The following is a 22,471-nucleotide window of genomic DNA, read 5'->3' on the forward strand; positions in this document are numbered from 1 at the left end:
GTTCCGGAAGAAATAGACCAGGATAGAACTTTGCACTAGAGGCTGCTAGGTAACTTGTATAAGTAACTTGGACGTAGAGAGATGTGGAAGACTTCCAAGCAGTGGGAAGAATTAATCAAGACAAACTTAATTACTCCAATTCAATGAGGATTTATCCAACATTCTAGAAAAGGACTTTTACTATATCTATAAAGTTTAGGATTCTCTTTATGCTAATATGTTTTTAGTAATTTTAATTCTATAGCTAACCCTCAGAAATATAAATTTATAATTTTTTCCCTACTTAACAAAATATATAAACTGAGATCTTAAAGCCTATAATACTGTGGCTCTGTATGAGCCACATCTTATTATTTCCATTTTAAAGACACCTTTGGTTTTGAATTTTAGAAAGTTTTATGAGATGCCAATGTAGTACTATATTTTACCTTGGTAGATTAAAAGTAATTTTAATTTATAAATTTACATTCATTCACAAAAAGTTCTTAGGCTTAACTAGGCTGATCTCACTGAGCCTAATCATAAATGTCTTTGGAAAAATTATTAATATAGGGGAATATTCCACAGTTTATGTTAATTTTCAAAACATGTATTTTTATTGACTAATTGAGATGAATTACTGCCTAAGAATAATTCTTTGTATGTGAAAAATAACCTGCTTAAAATTTCTTTCTACAGAATTCTATAAATCTGAAGACTAAGCTTTAAAAAAAAAAATCGTCAGAGGAAAGGAATTTGTAGAAATAAAACTGGAAACATCCAGAATCTTGATGGTGTGCCAAACCAGATGTCAACTGGAGCTCGACCAAAACCTAAAGTAAGTAGCTTTATTACAGAATATTCTGGGTGGAGTGTCATGTCCCATTCACGCAATAAAGTCAACACCACATTTGCACATTCTCTATTACTTTTTTGTTTTAAACTTAGCACTAAGGTTGACCTGCTTTTCATTTTAACATGATTTGTAATAAATATATATTATATAATTAATATTTATAAAATTGAGGAAAAAATGCAGGCAGTGATTTTGCTAAGGCAAAATGGTTAGTTCATTGTCAAACGTAGAACCATAGCAGAGGATTATTTGCACTTCAATTAATTCCTTCATTATTAGTGAAAATTCTTGCTGCAATTGAAAATCTCCTTGAACTATTATTACGAAAGTCTTCCCTTTTGGGATGGTCCATATCCCACCATGGTTCCAGAAATGAAGTATTACATTGGGGGACACATCTGTGAAACATCAGCTACAAACATTAACTGCACTTTAAATAATTGCCTTTGTGCTACAAAGCTAAATAATACCCAGCGATTTGTTGTTGTTGTATTTTTTGGTGTATTTTTAATGAGGAAAAATTGACCAGCCTTTCTTATAGATATTTTACAATTTTTGTATCTTTTTCCCAAATCTCTGTAATTTTTTCCACTTTTTAAATTGAATCTAAAAGTACATCTTCATAAATTCTGACCAGTGTTGGATATAGAAGGATGTCAATAATAACTTGCAAGATTTTGTACAGTTGCATATGGTTCTTGATTTTACGATGCCTTGGCTGCTTTACAATGTTAAAAAAACAATAATAATTGTGCCAATGAATATGAAGGGCAAACATTATGTGTCTTCCTGACAAAAAACAACAGAAGCTTCCTAAATTACCTCAAGGGATAATTTAAGAGATTTCTTATATAGGGATGGTCAGGGTTAAGGGAAGCCAACTCTAAGATGGTTGCCCAGCAAGATTTTTGTCCTTCAAGGGGGAATGCAGCCACAACCAAACTACAGTATGACAGAAAAAAGGCGCAGGGAGTAAAGACCCATCTCTCTCCCTCCCAACTTCTAACCTCCTCTGGGACCTCCCGTTGGTTGACCTCATCAGGAAATCCAGAGGGAGGTATATTCAATTTAGCAATTGTGCTCCACAAGGCAAGATGGTAAAAAGCAGAGAATAGTTTTAGAGGGTCAAATAAAAAGTATTTAGCATACATTAAAATAAAAATAGCATGGCAGCTACCATTATTAAATATGCAGTATGTTCTAGGCATGGTGCTAAGCTCTTCAAACACATTACCTATTTAATTCATACAAGGACTCTACAACATAGACATTAGTACCTCCTTTTTTTAAAGATTATTTATTTTAGAAAGAGAGAGAGAGCGCGCGTGCGCGCACACACACGGACACACACACACACTGAGAGGTGGGGAGTATGGAAGGGGAGAGGGAGAGAGAAACCCAAGCAGACTCCATGCTGAGCATGAAGCCTGATGCATGGCTCTATCTCATGACCCCAAGATCAAACCTGAGCCAAAACCAAGAGCTGGATGCTCAAACCAACTACACCACCCATGCACTCCTTCATTTTTAAGAAACCTGACCTTCACAACAACATCATAAAGTTAGTGGGATAGGTATTAATGTTTTCCTGATTTTACAGATGAGAAAACCAAGGCCTATTAAAGTCACTTGCCCGAAGTGGCAAAATTAGTACTTGAGTGTGAGCCTTCATACTTTTTCTCACTTTGCCATGTCAACATACATGGCTTTGGGGAAGTTTTATAATGCCTTTAAGAGAAAAGATGAATATTACTAAGTGAAAGAAGCCAATCTGAAAAGGCTAGATACTGTATGATTCCGAAAACTATATGACCTTCTGGAAAAGACAGAACTATGGAGACAGTAAAAAGATCAGTGGTTGCAGGGGTTAGTGGGGAGGGAAGGATGAATAGGTGGAGCACAGAGGATTTTTAGGTCAGTGAAACTATTATGTATGATATTACAGGGGTAGATACCTGTCATTAGATATTTGTCAGAATCCACAAAATTTACACTACGAGTGAAACTTAAAGTAAGCTAGGGACTTTGGGTGATAACAATGTGTCAGTGTTGGTTCAACTGGAACAAATGTAACACTCTGGTCAGAGATGTTGGCAGTGGGGGAGGCTGTGCATGTGTGGGGGCAGGGATATATGGAAATCTCTGTACCCTCCCGTCAGTTTTCCTGTGAGCCTAAAACTGCTCTAAAAAGTAAGGTTTATTTTCTAACTAAAAAGGAAAAGAAAAATAGAGTACATCTTAATTATATTTACTGTGATCCAGATTTTGTTTCTTTTTTGGTGAAGAATGACTTTTATGTAAGGCTTTCTCCTCAGAACCTTCCTCAGCCCAAGAAGGAAACATTCATTACAAATCGATTGATTTTTTTAAGATTAACAATGAAAGTTAAAAAGGGGAAAGCCATTATTTTTAGTGTGATGCTATATTCCATTGCCTATTGCCTTTTAAGGGAATGTAATTTATTAAAGAGGCACTTGGGACCTTTTTTAGCTGATTTTCTAAGTTTCTTCATCCTCGTTACTTTGTTTTTACAATAAGCTCTTAATTATCCTGGGACAGGTAATTTATTTCCAAATTAGCTCATTCAGGATAGGGTAACTTTATGAATTATTAGGTAAGAAGTTAAGGAGTATTTTATTTTTTGGCCCATTCAGAACAAGATTATAATCTGAGTCCTCAGTCAATTCTCACTGACACAGAGTGTGGAGAGGAGGACTGTATAGCCTCAGATGTTAATACAGAGATCTTTATATCCTCTGAAAATCTTTCTCTGTTATCTGTTTTCACTACCAATATGTCTATGAGCATTCCTTCTAAGATGTTTACTTATAAACGGAGCATGCAAGCAGGGGTCAGCTCGGCAGAAGAACTGCTTTTGCTGTTACATCTGAATCTTTAGGTTATGGACAGTATATTCTAGAAACTTCCCTTGCTGTTTCCTATTCTAGGGAATACTTTCTAAAACACAGCTTACTTCTGTTTCCTCTGAATCTGTCATGAAGTCAGAGGCTTCATAAGATAGAAAGTTCACCAATGCCTAATCTCTTCAAAGAGAGGAGACAAATCCTTCCACACAGGTTTGTGGCAGCCTAATGTACATTTATTCATCTGACTTATTATCATTTTCTTATTTTCTTAGGCTAGCCTGCCAAACCCAATTTCAGCCATAGCATACTGGATATATAAAGTTCACTGTCCTGTGGAACATGTCTGAGGTACTGGTGCTGAGGTTTGATTGTGATCTTGGCTGCCAAATACTGAGGGCAAGACCTCTCCCAGTGATGGCAGGTTTCCCCCAGGGCTAGTGCTATTCAAAGGGTAGAGGATGAAGGTGTTTAACCCTTGATTGCTTGTCAGAACTCCTATATACTTTTAGAGGTGGACCAAAGTTGGGAATATGGGCTTACACCTTGGTGGGACAATTCATGTCTGTTCCTCACAGGTATTACTTGCCTAGGGGTAAAGTGAAGTATAAAAGCTGCTGATGGTAGCTGCAGTGTAAGTGAGACACAAGAACGGTTCAGGACTTAAACTGGGCATAGACATTCTTCCAAAGAACCAAATAGCTCAGTCCGAAGCCAGATCAGAGCTGCACATACAGATGCTATGCCCTGCACAAGGCCCACCTTTTCTAATTAGCAGAAAGATACCTTCTGACACTAAACTATGAGTCCTTGAGACAGTGAATGCCAACCAAAGAGCATGTTTTTGTCCTAATTTTTATTTAAAAAGTCCCTTGGGCTAGCACAGGGTACTGCTTGGCTAAGGGGATGGTCCAGGCTGGGTTGACAGAAACAATAAAAGTCCAGGGGCCAAGCCATAAATTCAGACAGCCAGGTTGCCAAGGCTAAGGGTATTTAAGAGAAAGCCAAGGCCAAACAGTTACCAGTTGAAAATCTGGGCCTGTTCTGGCTCTGTTCTCAACTTCAGAGAGCAAATTAGGCACATTTCTGAAGCCAGTGACTCATGAACAGATTTTGATTTATGTTTACTTCCCAGACATGTGAGTGGGTGGAAGGGGCAGGACATTGATGTGGGAGATATATTCTGGACAGGGAAGAAATCAGTGGGGGGTGGACTGGCCAGCTCCATAGGATCTGTTCTTTGTAACCTGTATCTGCATCCCATTTTCCTCCTGAACCCAGACCCTTATGCCTGCCTGGCTGTCTTGGCATCTCTAATGCACCCCAAACTTAGTGTACTAGCCATTTTCTCCTGTGTTAGTGAAAGGCAGTTTCAGTCAGCTCATCATTCAGGCCAGGAACCTACACGTCACGCCAGAAACCTACAAGTCACCCTAGTATCGTTCTTCTCTCTTAAACTCACAGTCACTGTCACCTAGTGACATTTGAGTCTACATGTCTAATGATGTGTTAATTCATCCCCTTTGGGTCCCCAATGCCACTGCTCTGAGTCAGGTATTTCTCACCTGAAATGCAGCCTATTAGCTGGTCTTTGGTGTTAAATACACCTCATCCATTATCCAAGATGCAAACAGAGTGATCTTTTATGAAATTAAATCTCATTATGTCTCTGTTCTATGGAAAATCCTTCAATGTCTTCACATTTTCTTTGGTAGAAAATCAAATTTCTGGGCATGTTGGACAAAGCTGCTCACAGTTTATCCATGCCAACTTTTGCAGTCTCTCGTCTCTTGTCTCCTCCGCCTCTCGCCTAGTGTTCTATCCACATCAAACTGCTTTGGGATCCATCTCACACTCCTTGTGTTTGCATCAATTGTTCCTTTAACCTGGAATTCCCTGTCATCTTCACACTGATTCTCTTGACTAGGTTCTCAAGACTCAGTCTACAGGAAGGGCCCTGTTTTTCTAGCATTTATCACATTATTATCTGTATATGTTTTTGTCTTCCCTTTCCTTGGACTTGAAGCAATTTGAAGTCCAGATTGTCACTTATCTCAGTAACATAAGTTCTTAGCATAGTAACTGAACATAGTGGGCACTCATAAAATGTTTCAGACTGTAGTGTGTTCTAGCTATTCTTGCTTGGAGAGTCTCCTTTCTGCTCAGGGTTAGTGGCAGGAATTGCTACTCAGACACATTCAGGCTAATGTTGTGGCAGGGTTTTAATAATGAAAAGGAAGGGGGCCCCTGGGTGGCTCAGTCATTAAGCATCTGCCTTCGGCTCAGGTCATGGTCCCAGGGTTCTGGGATTGAGCCCCACATTGAGCCCCACATCGGGCTCCCTGCTCAGTGGGAAGCCAGCTTCTCCCTCTCCCATTCCCCTGCTTGTGTTGCCTCTCTCACTGTCTCTCTCTGTCTCTGCCAAATAAATAAATAAAATCTTAAAAAAAAAATTTAAAAAAATTATAATAATGAAAAGGAAGATGGATACACATTCACACCATAAAAAGTTAATGGGTTCTAGGATGACAAGAATTGAAGTGTTGTAAGGGGCAAAGACTTTCTATCTAGGAGAAATTCCTAGAATCTTAACCACCTGGGTCAGAGTTCTGGTTACCTCTCTTTTCTTTTCTTTTTTCTGAGAGCACCAGAATTTGGGCAGCATGTTGCTCTTTCCATTGTTACCTTCTTTGCTTTCAACTATTATTTCTTTTATTCCTTGACTAATGAGAAATGAGTAGAAGTACGACTCTTCCCTCCACAGTTTTTCTAAGGGTTTTTACTGGAAATTACAAAAAAGAGATCATGAGCAAAGGGGCTCAAAATAATATCCTCCTATCAGTACTTTTTTATTTTTCCCAAGTGAGTGTTGGAGGGAGAGAAGACACAGATAAGTGGTGGGTCTCAAGTAATGTTTATCTACTCTTTGAAGGCCGCCTTATGTTCAGTGAGTTTCCTGGGAGCTAAGGAAGAGTTAAAAAATAACTGGGGGCTAGGAGTTGGGATGGAACAGGGCTAGAGATTGGGCACATGATCCTGCATCTTGGCTGGAAGAAACGTAGCGATGGAAATGGGGGAGAGGAGAAGCCTTGAGTGGTGATGCTGAGGGTAGGTATCCTGCCTCTTGTTACTTCTCCCTTGCTGTTATTTCCAGCATAACTACCACATGGATTCCTGCTTGGGATCCACAGTGGAGAAGTTTAGAGGATTTTTGTGTTGTCAAAGGGATAAGAAGAATTTGTGAAACATCTCATAGCAGCAACTGTCAGGGAAGCAGAGTTGCTTTGGCCACCAGGCTGACGTAGTAATTCCCAGGGATTATCTGTATGTAAACAGTGGTCCAGTGCATGTGAAATAGAGATGACACATTATTGTTTTTTTAAAAATTAATATCCTAGAGCATAAAACACTGTTCTTTATATTGTGTTCCATGATTAAGTCATGACTAACTATTCTAGAATGTTTAAGTCCTTCCTTTTGTCGCCTGCAGATTTAGAGAATATTTTCCAGAGCTAATACACACAGAACCATGACTGTAAAATGACATCTGTTTCAGGCACACAGCCGAGTTGTATGGTTGAAAATATGCAGCCACAAGCCACATGTGGCCACTGCATTCTTGAGGCCCTGACTAGATGTATCTGCCCATGAAATCACTGCAGCTACCAAACAAACATGTTTTTTCTCTGAATTATTAAGAAGTATTTTGAACATGGTGTATCTGAAAAAGTCAAAGCTTTCATTTTGGTTTGTTTTATAGCCTTTATTGATTACACACATTTCCTCTATGGCTTGAACGGATAATAGCATCAACTGTTACAATAAATTCTCTACTCCTCGGACCTGTGTAGCATGTATGCATGTGCCGAAATTATGTACCAGATGGTAACTGAAAATGATTTGATATCTATGGTGAGATAGTATTTAGAGGAATACATTTTCACGTAAAACAGGGTCGACATTTCACGGTGATTTTTAAAGCAAATTGAACAAGTCAGTCAGCAAATGTTTACTGAGTGCCTACTCTGTGTAGAGCTTTGTAAGGATTGCTGTTATTATGTTGAGTTGCCTGAATGTGGGGCTTAGGCGTGTTGCTGATACACCATCTCCTACAAGAAGTTTGGAGAAATAATGATTTCCTAAATTTTCAAGGTTTCTCCACTGTTGATTTTCTGTGTTATGAACTTGGAACCCAGGAATTAAGAACATTTTAGCCATCAAGGATCATGTTTTCTGTGGCTTTCTGAGTTAGGCATATGTGGTAATATTAAGGGACCTGTGGAAAACAGGATTACTGGGATGGCCCACCTCATAGGCAGGATCCGATTAGGTGCTATAAATGGATTTGATCCATAAACAACAGAGTAGGGTCCTAAAGACTTTAAATATCCAGTAAAGTCTTTATCAAGATGTGCAGAGTGTGGAAGTGACTGAATTTCTGGTCATAATTGTCATTGTTCTGAAATACATTTTCTTTAGACATTACACTAGAGTTCCTGGAGAGTGAGTGGCAGGGGTGAGTTACTGAACTGGGCCAATGACGCCTAATTTACATAGTCTATCTTCCCTGTCCTCCTCAAAGACGTATAACCAAAAATGAAATATTCTTTCCCACAGTTAAGACCATGGGACCATAAACTGGTGTCCCACCCACCTCTTAACTCCATGAAGTAGAAATGAAGTTTCCACAAAGCTTCCTACTTTTACATCATTTTACTGGAGGAAATCCAAGAGGCAGTTCCACTACCAAGAGAGTGCAATGAATTTGCTACCCCAAAATAAAAGAGCTTGAAAGACTTGACATGACTTTTTTGAGCTGCTAAAATGTTAATATCTTGGCAATTTAAGAAGTAGCCACATGTAGGCAGCTTTCCAATCCTTTGTTTTGAAATTAGATTTCTGTCCTTACTGCCGAGGAAGACAAGCAGTGAGTGGGCTGCTAATCACCATGAGCAGAGAGGCAATTTGATTGAATAAATTCACACCAATGTGTAAATTACTGAAAGCCCTTTAACACTCTCAGGAATATTTGCATTTTTAAAAGATTCTCGCTTAACCCAAATAGATCTATGGGGGGGTTAGGTAATTCTGACAATGTAGCACAGTAAAATAAAAACAAATCAGGCCATGCACCAAGGAAACTGTTTCAGAGGCAGGGGGACAGAAGGCAGAAGACCAGCTCCCTAAATATTTTCTATTTTCCCACAAGCGCCTTTTCACTGCTTCTCTAAAAGGTTCAGGTATTTTTTAATGGGTCCCAGGTAGAACTTGAGGCCAGAGGAAGAAAGCATGGCCAGGAGGGGGCAGTAGGTGGAGAGGGCATGGAGACAGGGTAGGTGGTTCTTTATATATTCAGGTCATTGTAAGTCAAATTTGAATACATCAGGGATTAACAATGGTTTGTTGTAAATGTGTCTGTGCATGGACTGATTTGTCCGTAAAAATATCAGAAGTGTAAAAATAATGGCAAACCACAATGGAGAGAATAAGTTTTGCTGTTTATGTCAGGCACTTGGAAAATATTCAGCCCCATTGCTCCCTTGGGCTGGATTGATACTGCCTATGAACTTCCTTCAAGAAAAATACAACCGGTTTCACCATCCATTTTTATTAACTCCACACTCTCAGAGGAACCTTTATGCACTCCCTTGAGTAGCAAGACTAAATTTGTTTCACTCCATGTAACACTGTCTTACTGGATGTAATTTTCTGGGAAGTCAGTTCTGCTTTCCAAGACCAGCAGGAATATCTGTGAATATTCTGCCCTTGCTCTGCTTACTTTATTTTGTCTCCAGACATTACTTCAGGGATAAGAAAAACATTTTTTTTTTCTTTCTAATGGAATAACTTCAGGGCCAGCATACTTGTTATGAGTGGCAGTGTGTACTTATACCTATTTCTACCTCTATCCTACTAAGATAGAGGTAATCAGAAAGAATTGTTAGCTCAAGGAGATGTTAGTGCCTGTGAAGAAAGAAAACAGATCAGGAGATTGGACTGGATTGTGGGTAGGGTGGGGGTGGGGGTGCTCAGATAAAGACCTAGGATGCAAAGTTAAAAGCTCTAGGTCAGTGCTGCCTATAGAAGTATACTGTGAGCCACATGAGTAATTTTAAATTTTCTAGCAGCCATTTAAACAAAAAAAAGTAAAGGAACAGGTAAAAGTAATTAATTTTAATAATATTTTATTGAAACCAGTATATCTAAAACGTTACCATTTTAAAATGTAATCAATACGCAAAAATTATCCAGAAGATACGACTTTCTTTTGGGGGTTCTAAGGTCTCAAAATCTACTGTGTATTTATGCTTAAAGCATCTCTCCATTCAGATTAGCCACGTTCCAGGTGCTCAATCGCCACATGTGGTCAGAGCAGTACTGGGTGATAAGCCAGGAGGAGATAATGATAATCAAAACCATTTATTTATTTATTTATTTATAAGTAAATTATCGTAAATGAATAAATTATCTTATAGAACTAAGTCAGAGAAAGCAATAAGAAAACAATGAGTTAAGGGGCGCCTGGGTGGCTCAGTCGTTAAGCGTCTGCCTTCAGCTCAGGTCATGATCTCAGGGTCCTGGGATCGAGCCCCACATCGGGCTCCCTGCTCGGCAGGAAGCCTGCTTCTCCCTCTCTCACTCCCCCTGCTTGTGTTCCCTCTCTCGCTGTGCCTCTCTCTGTCAAATAAATAAATAAAATCTTTAAAAAAAAAAAAAAAGAAAACAATGAGTTAAGAGATTTGCCTAACTTTGGACAGTTATTCCCGAGAAAGAGAGAGATTAAGGGAAGATTTATGGGACTAGGGTACAATTTACTGAGTTAGGCTTCAGGAAGTTGTAAGGGGATTAGTCGCTACTTTGAATTAAAGGATGAACTTGGAGTTCATTCACAGATGATCTTGGTTTTCTTAAGGTAAGTAAGGAAAACAACTCTGCCCCTAGAGCAAGAGTAGAAGAAAAGGTGAATTCCAAAGACGATGACTCTGAAAACTCCATGAATGTAGATATCTAACGGGCAAAGAGACATCCTGAATCTAATATGCATAATTACAGCCCTGAGTTTAAGTGAGCCCCCAAATCTCCTTTCTGCAATAAACTAATTTTTATCCATATGAAGTGCTTTTTTAATCAGGAAACTCATATACATACATGGGTTATTGTTACTGGCTAAAGAAAGGGCTGTTCTGTGGAGATGAGCTACCAGGGAAAATTTTATCATCCCAGACATCATTAAATGTCAGAAACTTGCCCCCACCCCCAGGTGTGTAACAGAGAGTTAGTGGAGGTGAGGGAGGGCTGTCTTTCTGGTGGGGGCAATCTTAGATTTGTTTTATCAAAACATTTATTACCCATCTTTAGAGCCTTCAGATTATTACTCTCATTATATATTTAGTGTGAGGGCATGTACTGCTCAATAATTAGGTTTTTTTCTCCCTCAATGTGGGCTTTTGGTGGCTTCATAAAAGTGATAAATGGCTCTTCTCGGACACACAAAATAGAGATTGGCAGGCAATTTAAAGTTAAGATTTCCCAGTAGAACCATCACTACCAGTAAGATCACATACTGACCCTCCTATACTCTGAGAAATGTTAAAATAAGGCCAAGATTTTTATGGCCCCCACTTTCTACGACCCAAAAGGTTTTTCTACCCTTCATTTCTCCTGTGCCTGCAGTAGCTGCATTCTCCCAGTTATGTCCCCTTGGAGTAACCAGATATATATGGAATCAGTCATATGAAGGAGCTCTAGGTTTTGCTGAGACGCTTGTGTATTTGAGCAAAGTTACTTGGAAAATGGCTTCGGAAGACACAAAAACAGTTTTACATCAGGTGACAACCAGAAATCAGTGCAGTCCGAACCTTTTATAAAGAACCTGTTCTGCAATACTCCCTGTAATTGAAATAATGACACTTAAGAAAGGATAGGGTTTTCTCACACAGGATTCCATTTGAGTTTCACAATGACCTTGTCAGGGCATTTAAAAGAGCCCACTTTTTTGATACAGGATCTGAAGCTCAGACCATTTGAATGATTTGGCCAAGGTCACACAGCCCATATTTAACAGGATGAGCACTTTCGTGCTCACCTCTCTACCAGATTCCCTTCACTTTTACATCTTTGTAAGTTGTGTTTTCCAGGCCATGCAACCTGGAAGCAAGAATTGTAACCACACATTCATTTTAAGGCTCTGCTTCCATTTATTAGAACTCCAACTCTACAGTTTCTGCCAACCAGTGCCAGGAGTTCAGGGTCTTTTTTCCTCGAGAAATCTCAGGGAGGAGGGGGAGGGTGGAATGTGGGGGAGGAGTTTGGGACTTGGATTTTTTGGTTACATGGTGGTGGGCACTGTTTTTATTATTTTGTGATCCAGTCTGGAATCCATGATGTAATTTATCACTGCCTCTATGATGAAGCACCTGAAACACTCCAGAGATACTGAGGCTGCCCAAGTGTTTTGCTCTGTCATTTGTCTGGTCTAGCTCCTGGCTATTCCTAGGTGCAGCCCAGAGCTTCAGCTGCAAAGTCACCCCTGAGTGGGGAAGTGCCCTTTGCCCCACTCCCGCCCCACCCCCAGCTTCCATTGTTACAAATGCTGTTCAACACTGCCCTCAACAGAGTCTTTATGGAAACTGCTCTTTTCACTGTCACTCTCTTTTTATTGTATTTCTCCCAGAGAGGTCCACAGAAACTGAGCCAGAGAAATGTCCAGGTAGCAAGCTCCATGCTGTTCCCCAGTTGTTGCATTCTCCAGCAGTGCCCCACTGAATTTAAACACAACTGGCCTGCCTTTGGATGAGTTATTTCCCTGAAAATCTTTAGATCTCTCCCGTCAACAGATTCTGCTGGTCTCCCCTGCCCTTCCTTCCCTCTGGCCAGACACATCCATAGTTTAGGTTATCAAGCTGAGATCTCTACGTTCACAGCTGCTGAAACAATTTTCCCTAAAAACTCCATTTTCCCATTTAACCTTTTGTGAACGTGTATTGATTCAAAGCCAGATTTTTCTGCCTGCATGTCAAGACCTTTTACCAACTGTTCATTTTATATTATTATTTTTCATGCCTGTCTGTCCATAGGATGTCAGAATTTGTTTGTAATGGGCATTTTCCATATACATCAATGGGTTAATTGAGTAAATGACAAGCTATGGTTGACCAATTAGGGACTGAGTTTTCTTTCTTGGGTATATTTCTAGATATTTTTATTAGTGCTTAAAATATTTATCAAACTACATAGCTATTATCATCAGTCTTTTCCATCTTCGCTTCCTCATGAATCCAGCTGAATAAAATTGTTGTCAGTGGATTAGTAGGATCTTCCTTATTAATGAGGGAAACCACATTAAATAGTGCAGCATTGTGCTGGTTATTAAACAAACCAGACCTCAAGTTAAACAACCTGCTCAGGAGTTTATAATCTGAGGGAGTTTATAGTAATTTAGATCTATTCTGTAAAAGGACATCCAGATACTTATATAATCACATAATGTCTTAGCACCAAAAAACAAAAAACAACAACAAGCATCTAAACTGTGTGAGCATTAGTGCAAGCAGTTTTATGTAGTCTCAAATTTAAGAATGAGTCATGAGAATTGCATATCCAGAAAGGATATGGCCAGGTTAAAAAATAAAACAGCACTCACTTCCTTTTTGGAGAGACTTCAAGAAGGAAATGAGATTTCCAACACTCTTTTGCTACGAGGAGGAAGAAGTTGAGGTTTGTGGAGACCAGTGAATCCCCTAACTCTCCTCCAGATTTGAGACCAATTGAGAAATACATACAGGTGTCAGAAAGAGATCAAAATAAAATCTTTACTGCTGATAAAGCTAGATTGTAGACAATGCCTTGGTCCCAAATGGCCTGCCTATTTCCCCTTACTTTTATCCTAAATAGAATTTACTAGTCCTAGGAAGATTAGCAGGATATTTCCAGACCTCTCTGTGGAAGGATTAGCAGACAGTTCTCAAAGGAAAGGTACAAGAAGATTGGACTGTGTTTGTCTAGTGACCCTTTCTCCTATTTTATCAATCACATTGGTAAAATTCCTAATCAGGAATTAGCAAACTTTCTGTAAAGGGCAGGATAGTAAATATTTTAGGCTTTGAGGCCATATGGTTTTTGTTTGAACTATTCAACTCTGCTGTTGTTGCATGAGAGCAACACTATGTAAACATATATAAGTAAATTAGAATGGCTGTTGTATTAGTTTTCTATGACTGCTCTAACAAAGTACCACAGAATGGGGGGCTTAAATAATGGAAATGTGTTGTTTCACAGTTCTGGAGGCTAGAAGTCTGAGCCCAAGGTGTGGGCAGGGTTGGTTCCTTCCATGGGCTGTGAGGGAGAACGTACTCCGTGCCTCGCTCCTGGTTTCTGGTGGTTTGCTTGCAATCCTAGCATTCCGTAGTTTGTAGAAGCATCACCCTGCCTTCATCTTCACCTGACATTCTCCCTGTTGTATATAACTCTGTCCAAATTTCCCCTTTTTGTAAGTACACCAATAATCTTGGACCATCGGGCCCACTCTACTCCAATATAACCTGTATTAACCAGTTACATGTGCAATGACCCTTTTGCATATTAAGGTCACATTTTGGGAAGTTAAACATATGAATTTGGGGGAGATACAATTCAACTCATAAGGCAGACATGAAATATTAAATTTCATGTAAATGTCATGCGTCATAAAATATTCTTGTCATTTTTTCCCAACCTTGTGAAACATGTAAATGTGTGTAGGCTGCACAAAAATAGGCCCTGGGCTGTAGATTACCGTAGATTACTGTAGATTACCAGCCTCTGAAGCAAGTCCCTTCTCCTCCAGAGGGGAGGACTAAGTGAGGGAGGGAATGAGGGACCACAAGTATTCCTCCCCGCCTAACCTCTCCAGGGGCATGAGTGAGAGTATGAGGGTAGTTACATAGCCCAAAGGACCCTGGCTAGTCGAGGGGCAGATTATATTCCAGGCAGACAAGGGAGACATTAGGAAGGATGGTAGAATAGGAAAAACAAAGGGGAAAAAAACCCAGGAAGATAAAAGAAATTAGAAAACCTAGGGAAGGATTTGTAAGTACAACATACAGTCTTTATTTTATTTTATTTTTTTAAAAGATTTTATTTATTTATTTGACAGAGAGAGAGAGACAGTGAGAGAGGGAACACAAGCAGAGGGAGTGGGAGAGGGAGAAGCAGGCTTCAGAGGAGCAGGGAGCCCCATGCAGGGCGCCATCCCAGGACCCTGGTATCATGACCTGAGCCGAAGGCAGACGCTTAACGACTGAGCCACCCATGCACCCTACAGTCTTTATTTTAGAGCATTTAAAAAACACAGTAAGTCCTATAAGGAATTAATCAACTTGTAAATCCACAAGTAGGAAACCTGGAGAGAAAGGTCATGCAAAAGTCTAGATTGAGGTTACAAGAACTTGACTAAAGCAATAGTTGCAGAATGATAACAAGTATTAAATAAAAACATCTTTTTTCTAGGGACTCTATCTCTTCTCTAAGACTCAGTGATGAAAGCTCTTTGTTATATATTCTTACACCACTTATTACACCGCGTCTTGGGAGAAAGGCAAGACTTTGATTTTCATGATAAAACTTTACTCACCTAATGGGGGTTTTGTGCACATAGATATCTTTTTAGTCAGCAACCTGCTTTAGCTACTTAATTTCCTTAATTGATCTTAGTCTTTAGTTTCTAGTGGTTTTCTGTGTGACTTTTATTATGAGCTTTTATGAGTCAACAGATGATTATGAGGAGTGGTCTTAAGGGACATGCTACTCTCATCTGCTCTTCACCTACAATACTTTGTAAAATCTGCTCATATATCAGGCTACATGACCAAGAACAGATCATGTGTACTTCATTATTTTAATCTTCCAACTAGAACTGCCTTTGCAGATTTACAATTTAACAAGGGCCTCTGAGCTTTAATTAAGGGTCAGCTTTTTTTCTATAATGCCATGAAAAGGATATTTCTGCATCTCTTATGAAGCTTCTGTTAAAGATTCTCCATTATATTATTTAGTGCTAGTGTATGAAGAGCTAGGTAATAAATTATTTCTAGACTTTAGTGCTAGATATAAGATAATCTCTCGCTGATGAACCGTGTCCTTTAATTAAGATAATCATGCCCCAGAACTTCTCAATACCATTTTGCTTTGCCTTTTCAGAATTTCAGAGACAAATTGTACTTGATTCCAGCAGAGAGACTTGACCTAGGATTTTCAGTTCAACTCTCTCCCAAACTTTATGATTTGGATCTTTTTATTTTTAACTTGCTTTAGTGGTTTTATTACATAGTGCATTTTATGGCAAAAAGACACAAACTTTTTGAATATAAGTAGGATAAAAATAATAAATGATTGGCTCTCATCACTTTGTCCAAGGGGATTTTGTGACCTTAATTACCTTCTCATGCTACCTCAGGTTATAGTGATTTTTTTCCTCCCACAGATTCTTTAATGACTTCTCTCCTGACATGCTATATTTATTAAAGAAACAAATACATCCTGGGCTCCAGAAATACATGGTTTTTTTTTTCTAAGAGAATATTATTTTAGATGGACGTCCAATGATTTCTCTTTAAAAAATTAAAATTAAATAAAAATCACTTTATTTGGTTGTGTTCATTAGGATTCTTTTGTTTGAAAATGGCAAAAGCTTCACTCTGACTCATTTAACTGCAAAAAGGTATCTATTGATTCAAATAATTTGGACAGCCAGAACTTATCTGTCTAGTTTTAGATATGGCTAACTCCAGGAGCTCAAAAGAAGATTCTTTCACTCATCTCTCTGCTTTACTAAATTAGCTGTTGGTTCCATTACTGGGTGGACTCTCCCCACAATGTAGCAAAAATGACTAACAACATTTCTGGTTTACACTGTACTAGCAGCTGGAATTTCTAAAGAAAAAATACAAAAAGTCTGGTTTTCAACAGCTCCAACAAAAGGCCCAGGGCAAGAGCTTTTATTGGCCTGCCTTTGATCATATGACTTAATCACTGTGGCTGGAGAAATCAGAGTACTTAACTGGCCAGACTCCTGGGATGTGCCCTCTTCTGGAACCAAGGAGATGGGATCAGCCCCACCCAAACCCCTTGGACTCAGAATGGGGAAGAGAGAGTTCCCAAAGACATTTGGGGCTGAACAAAACACAGGTTAACTACATCTGGCATTATGTTTGCATCCCTTGGCTGCCCAGCATCTATATATAATCTTCTTTCCCCCCTTATAAAATTCCCCAAATGGCCCTGGCTAGTATAATGCAAATATACCTATACAAAGAAAATTGCCTCTACCTCCAGTCTAAAGGGGGATAGCTTGCAGGCTCATCCAGTTACTGTTGGTTATCTGATATTGACCATTTTAGAGTGCCAAGCACAGGCAGAAAGGATGACTCTTAGTAAGGACTGAATCCCTTTTCCTCTCTGCTTCTAGAACTGCCAGATTAGGCTGCAGGCCATCCTTTTCTTTGAAGGCGGAAAGAAGTAGCCAACACCCTCCAAGATTCTGACACTTTTTTCCTGATCCCCTAAAACTCTATCCTTGTATTTATGTGATTTGAGTTCTGAGATACATTAGACACCTTTTAACTGATGCTTTGCTCTCAAATAATAGCTTTGGACCTTTCCCTAGCCTGGAATGGATGAATCCTCCACCTTACCTCAGCTCAGCCAGTATCACATTTTGAAGTCTGTTATTTTAACTTTCCACTTCCAGGTAGCAAATTCTGTATTAGGATTCATTTTGGTACAAGTGATAGAAATCCAGCTTATAAAAGTCGAAATAGAAGGAATTTATTGGTTTTCATAACCAGAAAGACCAGAGATGAAGCTGTCTTCAAATATGTTGGTTATAGAGGTTTAATGTCATCAGGGCACATTTTTTTTTTTCCTGTTGTCTCTACTACCTGTGTTGGCTACATTCTAATAGTTTCCCCACTTTTTAGCAAAGATAGCCACCCACCCACGGTTCTAGGCTTACATCATTCTTAGAGCTAGCAACACAGGCAAAATTATAAATGCAGAGATTCCTTTTTTTTTTTTAGCCTGTCTACATCACCTGCCCATTCCTCAGGGGATTTTAGTACTCTGACAAGTAAAGTTGTTGATGTCCTCTTGATCTAGGAACAGGATCAGCCACCTGGACTGAGAATAGCAGGTGGGTGGTTTTCCTAAAGGGCTGCTAAGTCAGAAGCTTATATCCCCTACATTGATTAAGTCACCTTAAAGAAAGGAGGGCAAATACTGAACAGAATTCAGTCTTGATTATATACCATCATATAACTAGTTATTGAGCACATATTTCTATAGCACAGTGGTTCTTAAATATCTTGGTCTCAGACCCTGTAATTCTTTCTTAAAAATTACTGCAGACTCCAAAGAGCTTTTGTTTAGGTGGGTTACAACTACTGATATTTACTATATTAGAAGTGAAAAAAAAATTCTATATTAGAAATTAGAACAGAAACTTAAAATTATTTTTCATAAAGTCATTTAAAATAATAATAAGCCCATTACATGTTAATATAAATAATTAGAATATTTTAATGAAACATTACTACATTTTCACCAAAAAAGAAATTTGTTGAGAAGAGTTTTAAATTTATTTTAAGCTGGCTGCTTTGCTGCTTCTTAAAAATATTTTTGCAAATCTCTTTGATGGCTGACTTAATAGAAGGCAGCTGGAGTTTTATATCTGTTTCTGCTTCAATTTATTGCTATGTTGTCTTGGTGGAAGTATATGGAAAAAAACTAGCCTCGTACAGTTATGTGGTTGGAAATGGAAGAATATTTTAATAGCCTATTTAGATAGTTGTGCATATGCTTCTTTTATATTATACCAAAATCCAACAAGTGGTAATTTCTTGACATATAGAATCAAAAACCGTATCAGTGAGCTTTTCATATTCTATTACATTAAAATTGATTTGGCATATTTGGCCTTTCAATGTACCTTTTACCCATGCATGATTTTATAATGTCATGCTTTGGTTATTTGGAAAATGTTGGTTTATACAGATTTTCCAAGTGCTGACACATTCATCGTATTGTTTCAAAAAATCACATTTATTTATACCACACAATTCTCATTCAAGTCTTTTAAGAATTTGAAAGTCATTAAACTCATAGTGGTAGATAAAGGTTTTCCAAAATTCTATTTTCTCTTAAAAGCTTGAATTTTATCATTGACAACAAATATTGTCACCTTTCCTTTATGTGGTAATCTCACTTTGTTAATTTTTGAGATGTCTGTCAAATACCCAAGTCTGAGTAAGTATAGTTGGTTCTTCATTCAAGGAAACATGATCCTCCATGGAAAAAGCCTCTGTTTCAATTTGTAACTCAATCACACGTGCTTTTCCTCCAGCCAGCCATCATACTTTCCTATGCAATGAAAGTGCTTTGTGCTTACTTCCTGTGTTGTCACACAGAATATTTAAAAACTGTATATGCAGGGTTGAGATTTCATAAAATAATTTTTACTGTTTCATCAAGGACATCCTTAAGTGGAACTTGCACCTTATTTTTCCACTGCTAGTGCATGGCAGTGAACAGTGCACTCCCTACAGGTGCTAAGACACCACAAGCAGTTTTACTTCTGTTGTTTCACACCATTAGTACAAAATATCAAAATAGTGAAAGAGGCAAATAATATCTTAGCATTATAAAGAAATGAATTTTGACTTCATGAATGTCCTAAAAGGTCTCAGAGACTCCAGGGGATCTGCAGGGCACACTTTGAGAGCTATAACTATTCTTGTAAGAATTGAAAGAAAGACATTTATTGAGATCCATCATAAAAGGACCCATGAGTGGTGTTGGGAAAACTGGACAGCAACATGCAGAAGAATGAAACTGGACCACTCTCTTACACCATACACAAAAACAAATTCAAAATGGATGAAAGACCTAAATGTGAGACAGGAAACCATCAAAATCCTAGAGGAGAACATAGGCAGCAACTTCTTTGACCTCGGCTGGAGGTCAACTTCTTACTAGACACGTCACTGGAGGCAAGGGAAACAAAAGCAAAAATGAACTATTGGGACTTTATCAAGATAAAAAGCTTCTGCACAGCAAAGGAAACAACAAAATTAAAAGGTAGCCTATGGAATGGGAGAAGATATTTACAAACGACATATCTGATAAAGGGTTAGTATCCAAACCTATAAAGAAATTATCAAACCAAACACCCCCCAAAACAAATAATCCAGTTAAGGAACGGGCAGAAGACATAAATAGACACTTTTCCAAAAAAGACATCCAGATGCCTAACAGACACATGCTCAAAATCACGCATCATCAGGGAAATACAAATCAGAACCATGATGAGATACCACCTAACACCTGTCAGGATGGCTAAAAGTAACAACACAAGAAACAACAGGTGTTGGTGAGGATGTGGAGAAAGGGGAATCCTCTTGCACTGTTGATGGGAATGCAAACTGGTTCAGCCACTCTGAGAACAGTTTGGAGATTCCTCAAAGAGTTAAAAATAGAACTATCCTACAATCCAGCAATTGCACTACTATGTATTTACCCAAAGGATACAAAAAAATTTGAAGGGATACATGCACCCCAGTGTTTATAACAGCATTATCAAAATTAGCCTAACTGTGGAGAGAGCCCCAATGCCCATCAACTGATGAATGGATAAAGAATATATATATATATATAATATATAATGGAATATTATTCAGCCATCAAAAAAATGGAATCATGCCATTTGCAACAATGTGGATGGAACTAGAGTATATTATACTAAGTGAAATAAGTCAGAGAAAGACAGATACCATATGATCTCATTCATATGTGGAATTTAAGAAAGAAACAGATGAACATATGGGAAGGGAGAAAATAAAAAAAGGAGAGCGAGAACAATCCATAAGAGACTCTTACTAATAGAGAACAAACTGAGGGTGGATGGAGGGGAGGCCAGTGGGGAATGGGCCAGATGGGTGGTGGGTATTAAAGAGGGTATTTGTGATGAGCACTGGTTGTTGTATGTAAGTGATGAATCACTGAATTCTACTCCAGAAACCAATTTTGCACTGTATGTTAACTAAGTAAAATTAAACAAAAAGGAAAAAAAAAAGAAAAAGATCCATGAGCATGAGCTGCTGTTTTTGTCTTGTCCCTAGATTTTTATCATTTTTGTCATTGTGACAGTACATGTCAAACTAGATTTGAAATACTCTGTTCTGAATTTCTTTTGAGAGTTGAGGGGAAAAAGTCAGTTTCAAGAAATATTAAGTCAGGAAATATTGATCCTTGACACACTTGTTTGCCAGACAAATTTAAAAGTGGTCTTACTTTCAATAAAAATGTTTTATTGCTTAATGATAATTTTATGGGATAATATTGATGTTTTCATATTTTTCTAATCTATGCAAAACATAAACAGTTTTTCTGATTATAATATTTAATTTTGTCCTACTATATATGACATTTCATTTTTGTGAAATCTTTCTTTAAAAACACTTGTGAGTTAATTCTGTATGAATTTTTATTTATGTTTAATTACATACTGAATTGGTTTTTAGGAATAGAGAAATCCAAGTTTGGATTCCAACCATACCATTTACCAATTAATTGATGATTAGATTTTTAATCTTCCTAAGCCTCAGTTTCCTCATTCTTGGAAAGTTGGGGACATTTTGGGTGAATGATATCATGATATCATAGATGTGAAACTTAATGCTCTGCTTGCCACATAGAGGGCACTCAATTTTCATTTACTTGTTTTCATCCATTTACTTTCCCAGTCTATACTTGTAAGAGCAACAAATATTGATTGTAGATTCATGTAGTCAAGAGGGGAGTTTTGATCTTCCTCTGTTCAGTTCTAACTAAAGACCCCAGCTGCCATGAGCCATATGTGGAGAGCAGGCTTTCTTTGGGGCAGACCATGACACAGGATATAACAGAAAGATTGTCACATCCACATGTAAGGCTTTTCTAGCAATATCTCAAATAGAACAACAACTGCTGCCATCTTCCTGATGTAATTTACTTTTTAAGAGAGTTATGGAAAATTTGGAAGGGAATTAGGACAGGTGGAAAAGGAAGTATGATGTCATGGGGTTTTTGTAGTTGTCATTATTTTTCAAGTTCTTTTTTTAACACCATAACAATTTTTCTAGTAGTTAATACTGTTTTCCTTAAACAGCAAGCTTCCTATTTTTATAACATTCATATTGAAGCATTATTTGATAATCCTTAAAGCAAATTTGTCATCTTTATCATACAAATTTAACAAGAGAAAATCAGTGTCTCCATATCACAAAGTTAGAAACTAGAGACTAGAATTATGGTTAGAATGTTCTATCTCACTGCTTAACTTCTTGAGTGATGCTCCCCTCATGGTATACTCCCAATTGTACTTGGTTCTACTTTATTAATACTTGGCAGTCCTTGAGTCCTTTTACTGATAAATATATAAACAAGATGTTAGAAAAAGTTATCACAGTCTGAGACAGAATGGATTTCATCAAGCATTCAATCGATTGTGTCTGAAGAAATAACAAGCCAAAGAGCACCCAGAGTGGATTCATTTAACTGCAAGCAAAATTTTTCATTGATCATCTCTAAAATTCTCTGTTCAGGTGCTGTTAAGGCTAGTAATCTTTTTAAAAGATTTTATTTATTTATTTGACAGAGAAAGAGAGCACAAGCAGGGGGAGAGGCAGAGGGAGAAGGAGAGGGAAAGGGAGAAGCAGGCTCCCCACTGAGCAGAGAGACTGAAGTGGAGCTCGATCCAAGG

General features: G+C 38.2%; 1 protein-coding gene across 4 annotated transcripts in view; it reads left to right on the top strand.

Annotated features, from left to right (window-relative positions):
* The window catches only part of STARD13 (StAR related lipid transfer domain containing 13), a 521,208-nt gene that overhangs the window by 131,494 nt on the left and 367,243 nt on the right, over nt 1-22,471 (top strand). For all 4 annotated transcript variants that reach the window (XM_064586208.1, XM_064586209.1, XM_064586211.1 and 1 more), the window contains one exon: nt 679-817. In XM_064586208.1, coding sequence (XP_064442278.1) covers nt 788-817 — 30 coding nt within the window. In that variant the 5' untranslated portion in view covers nt 679-787. The remainder of the gene's footprint in view (nt 1-678; nt 818-22,471) is intronic.

The sequence above is a fragment of the Mirounga angustirostris genome, unplaced genomic scaffold (genome assembly GCF_029215605.1).
Source record: "Mirounga angustirostris isolate CCGP_5_RB_7025 unplaced genomic scaffold, mMirAng1.0.hap1 SCAF_3, whole genome shotgun sequence".
NCBI classification, from domain to species: domain Eukaryota; kingdom Metazoa; phylum Chordata; class Mammalia; order Carnivora; family Phocidae; genus Mirounga; species Mirounga angustirostris.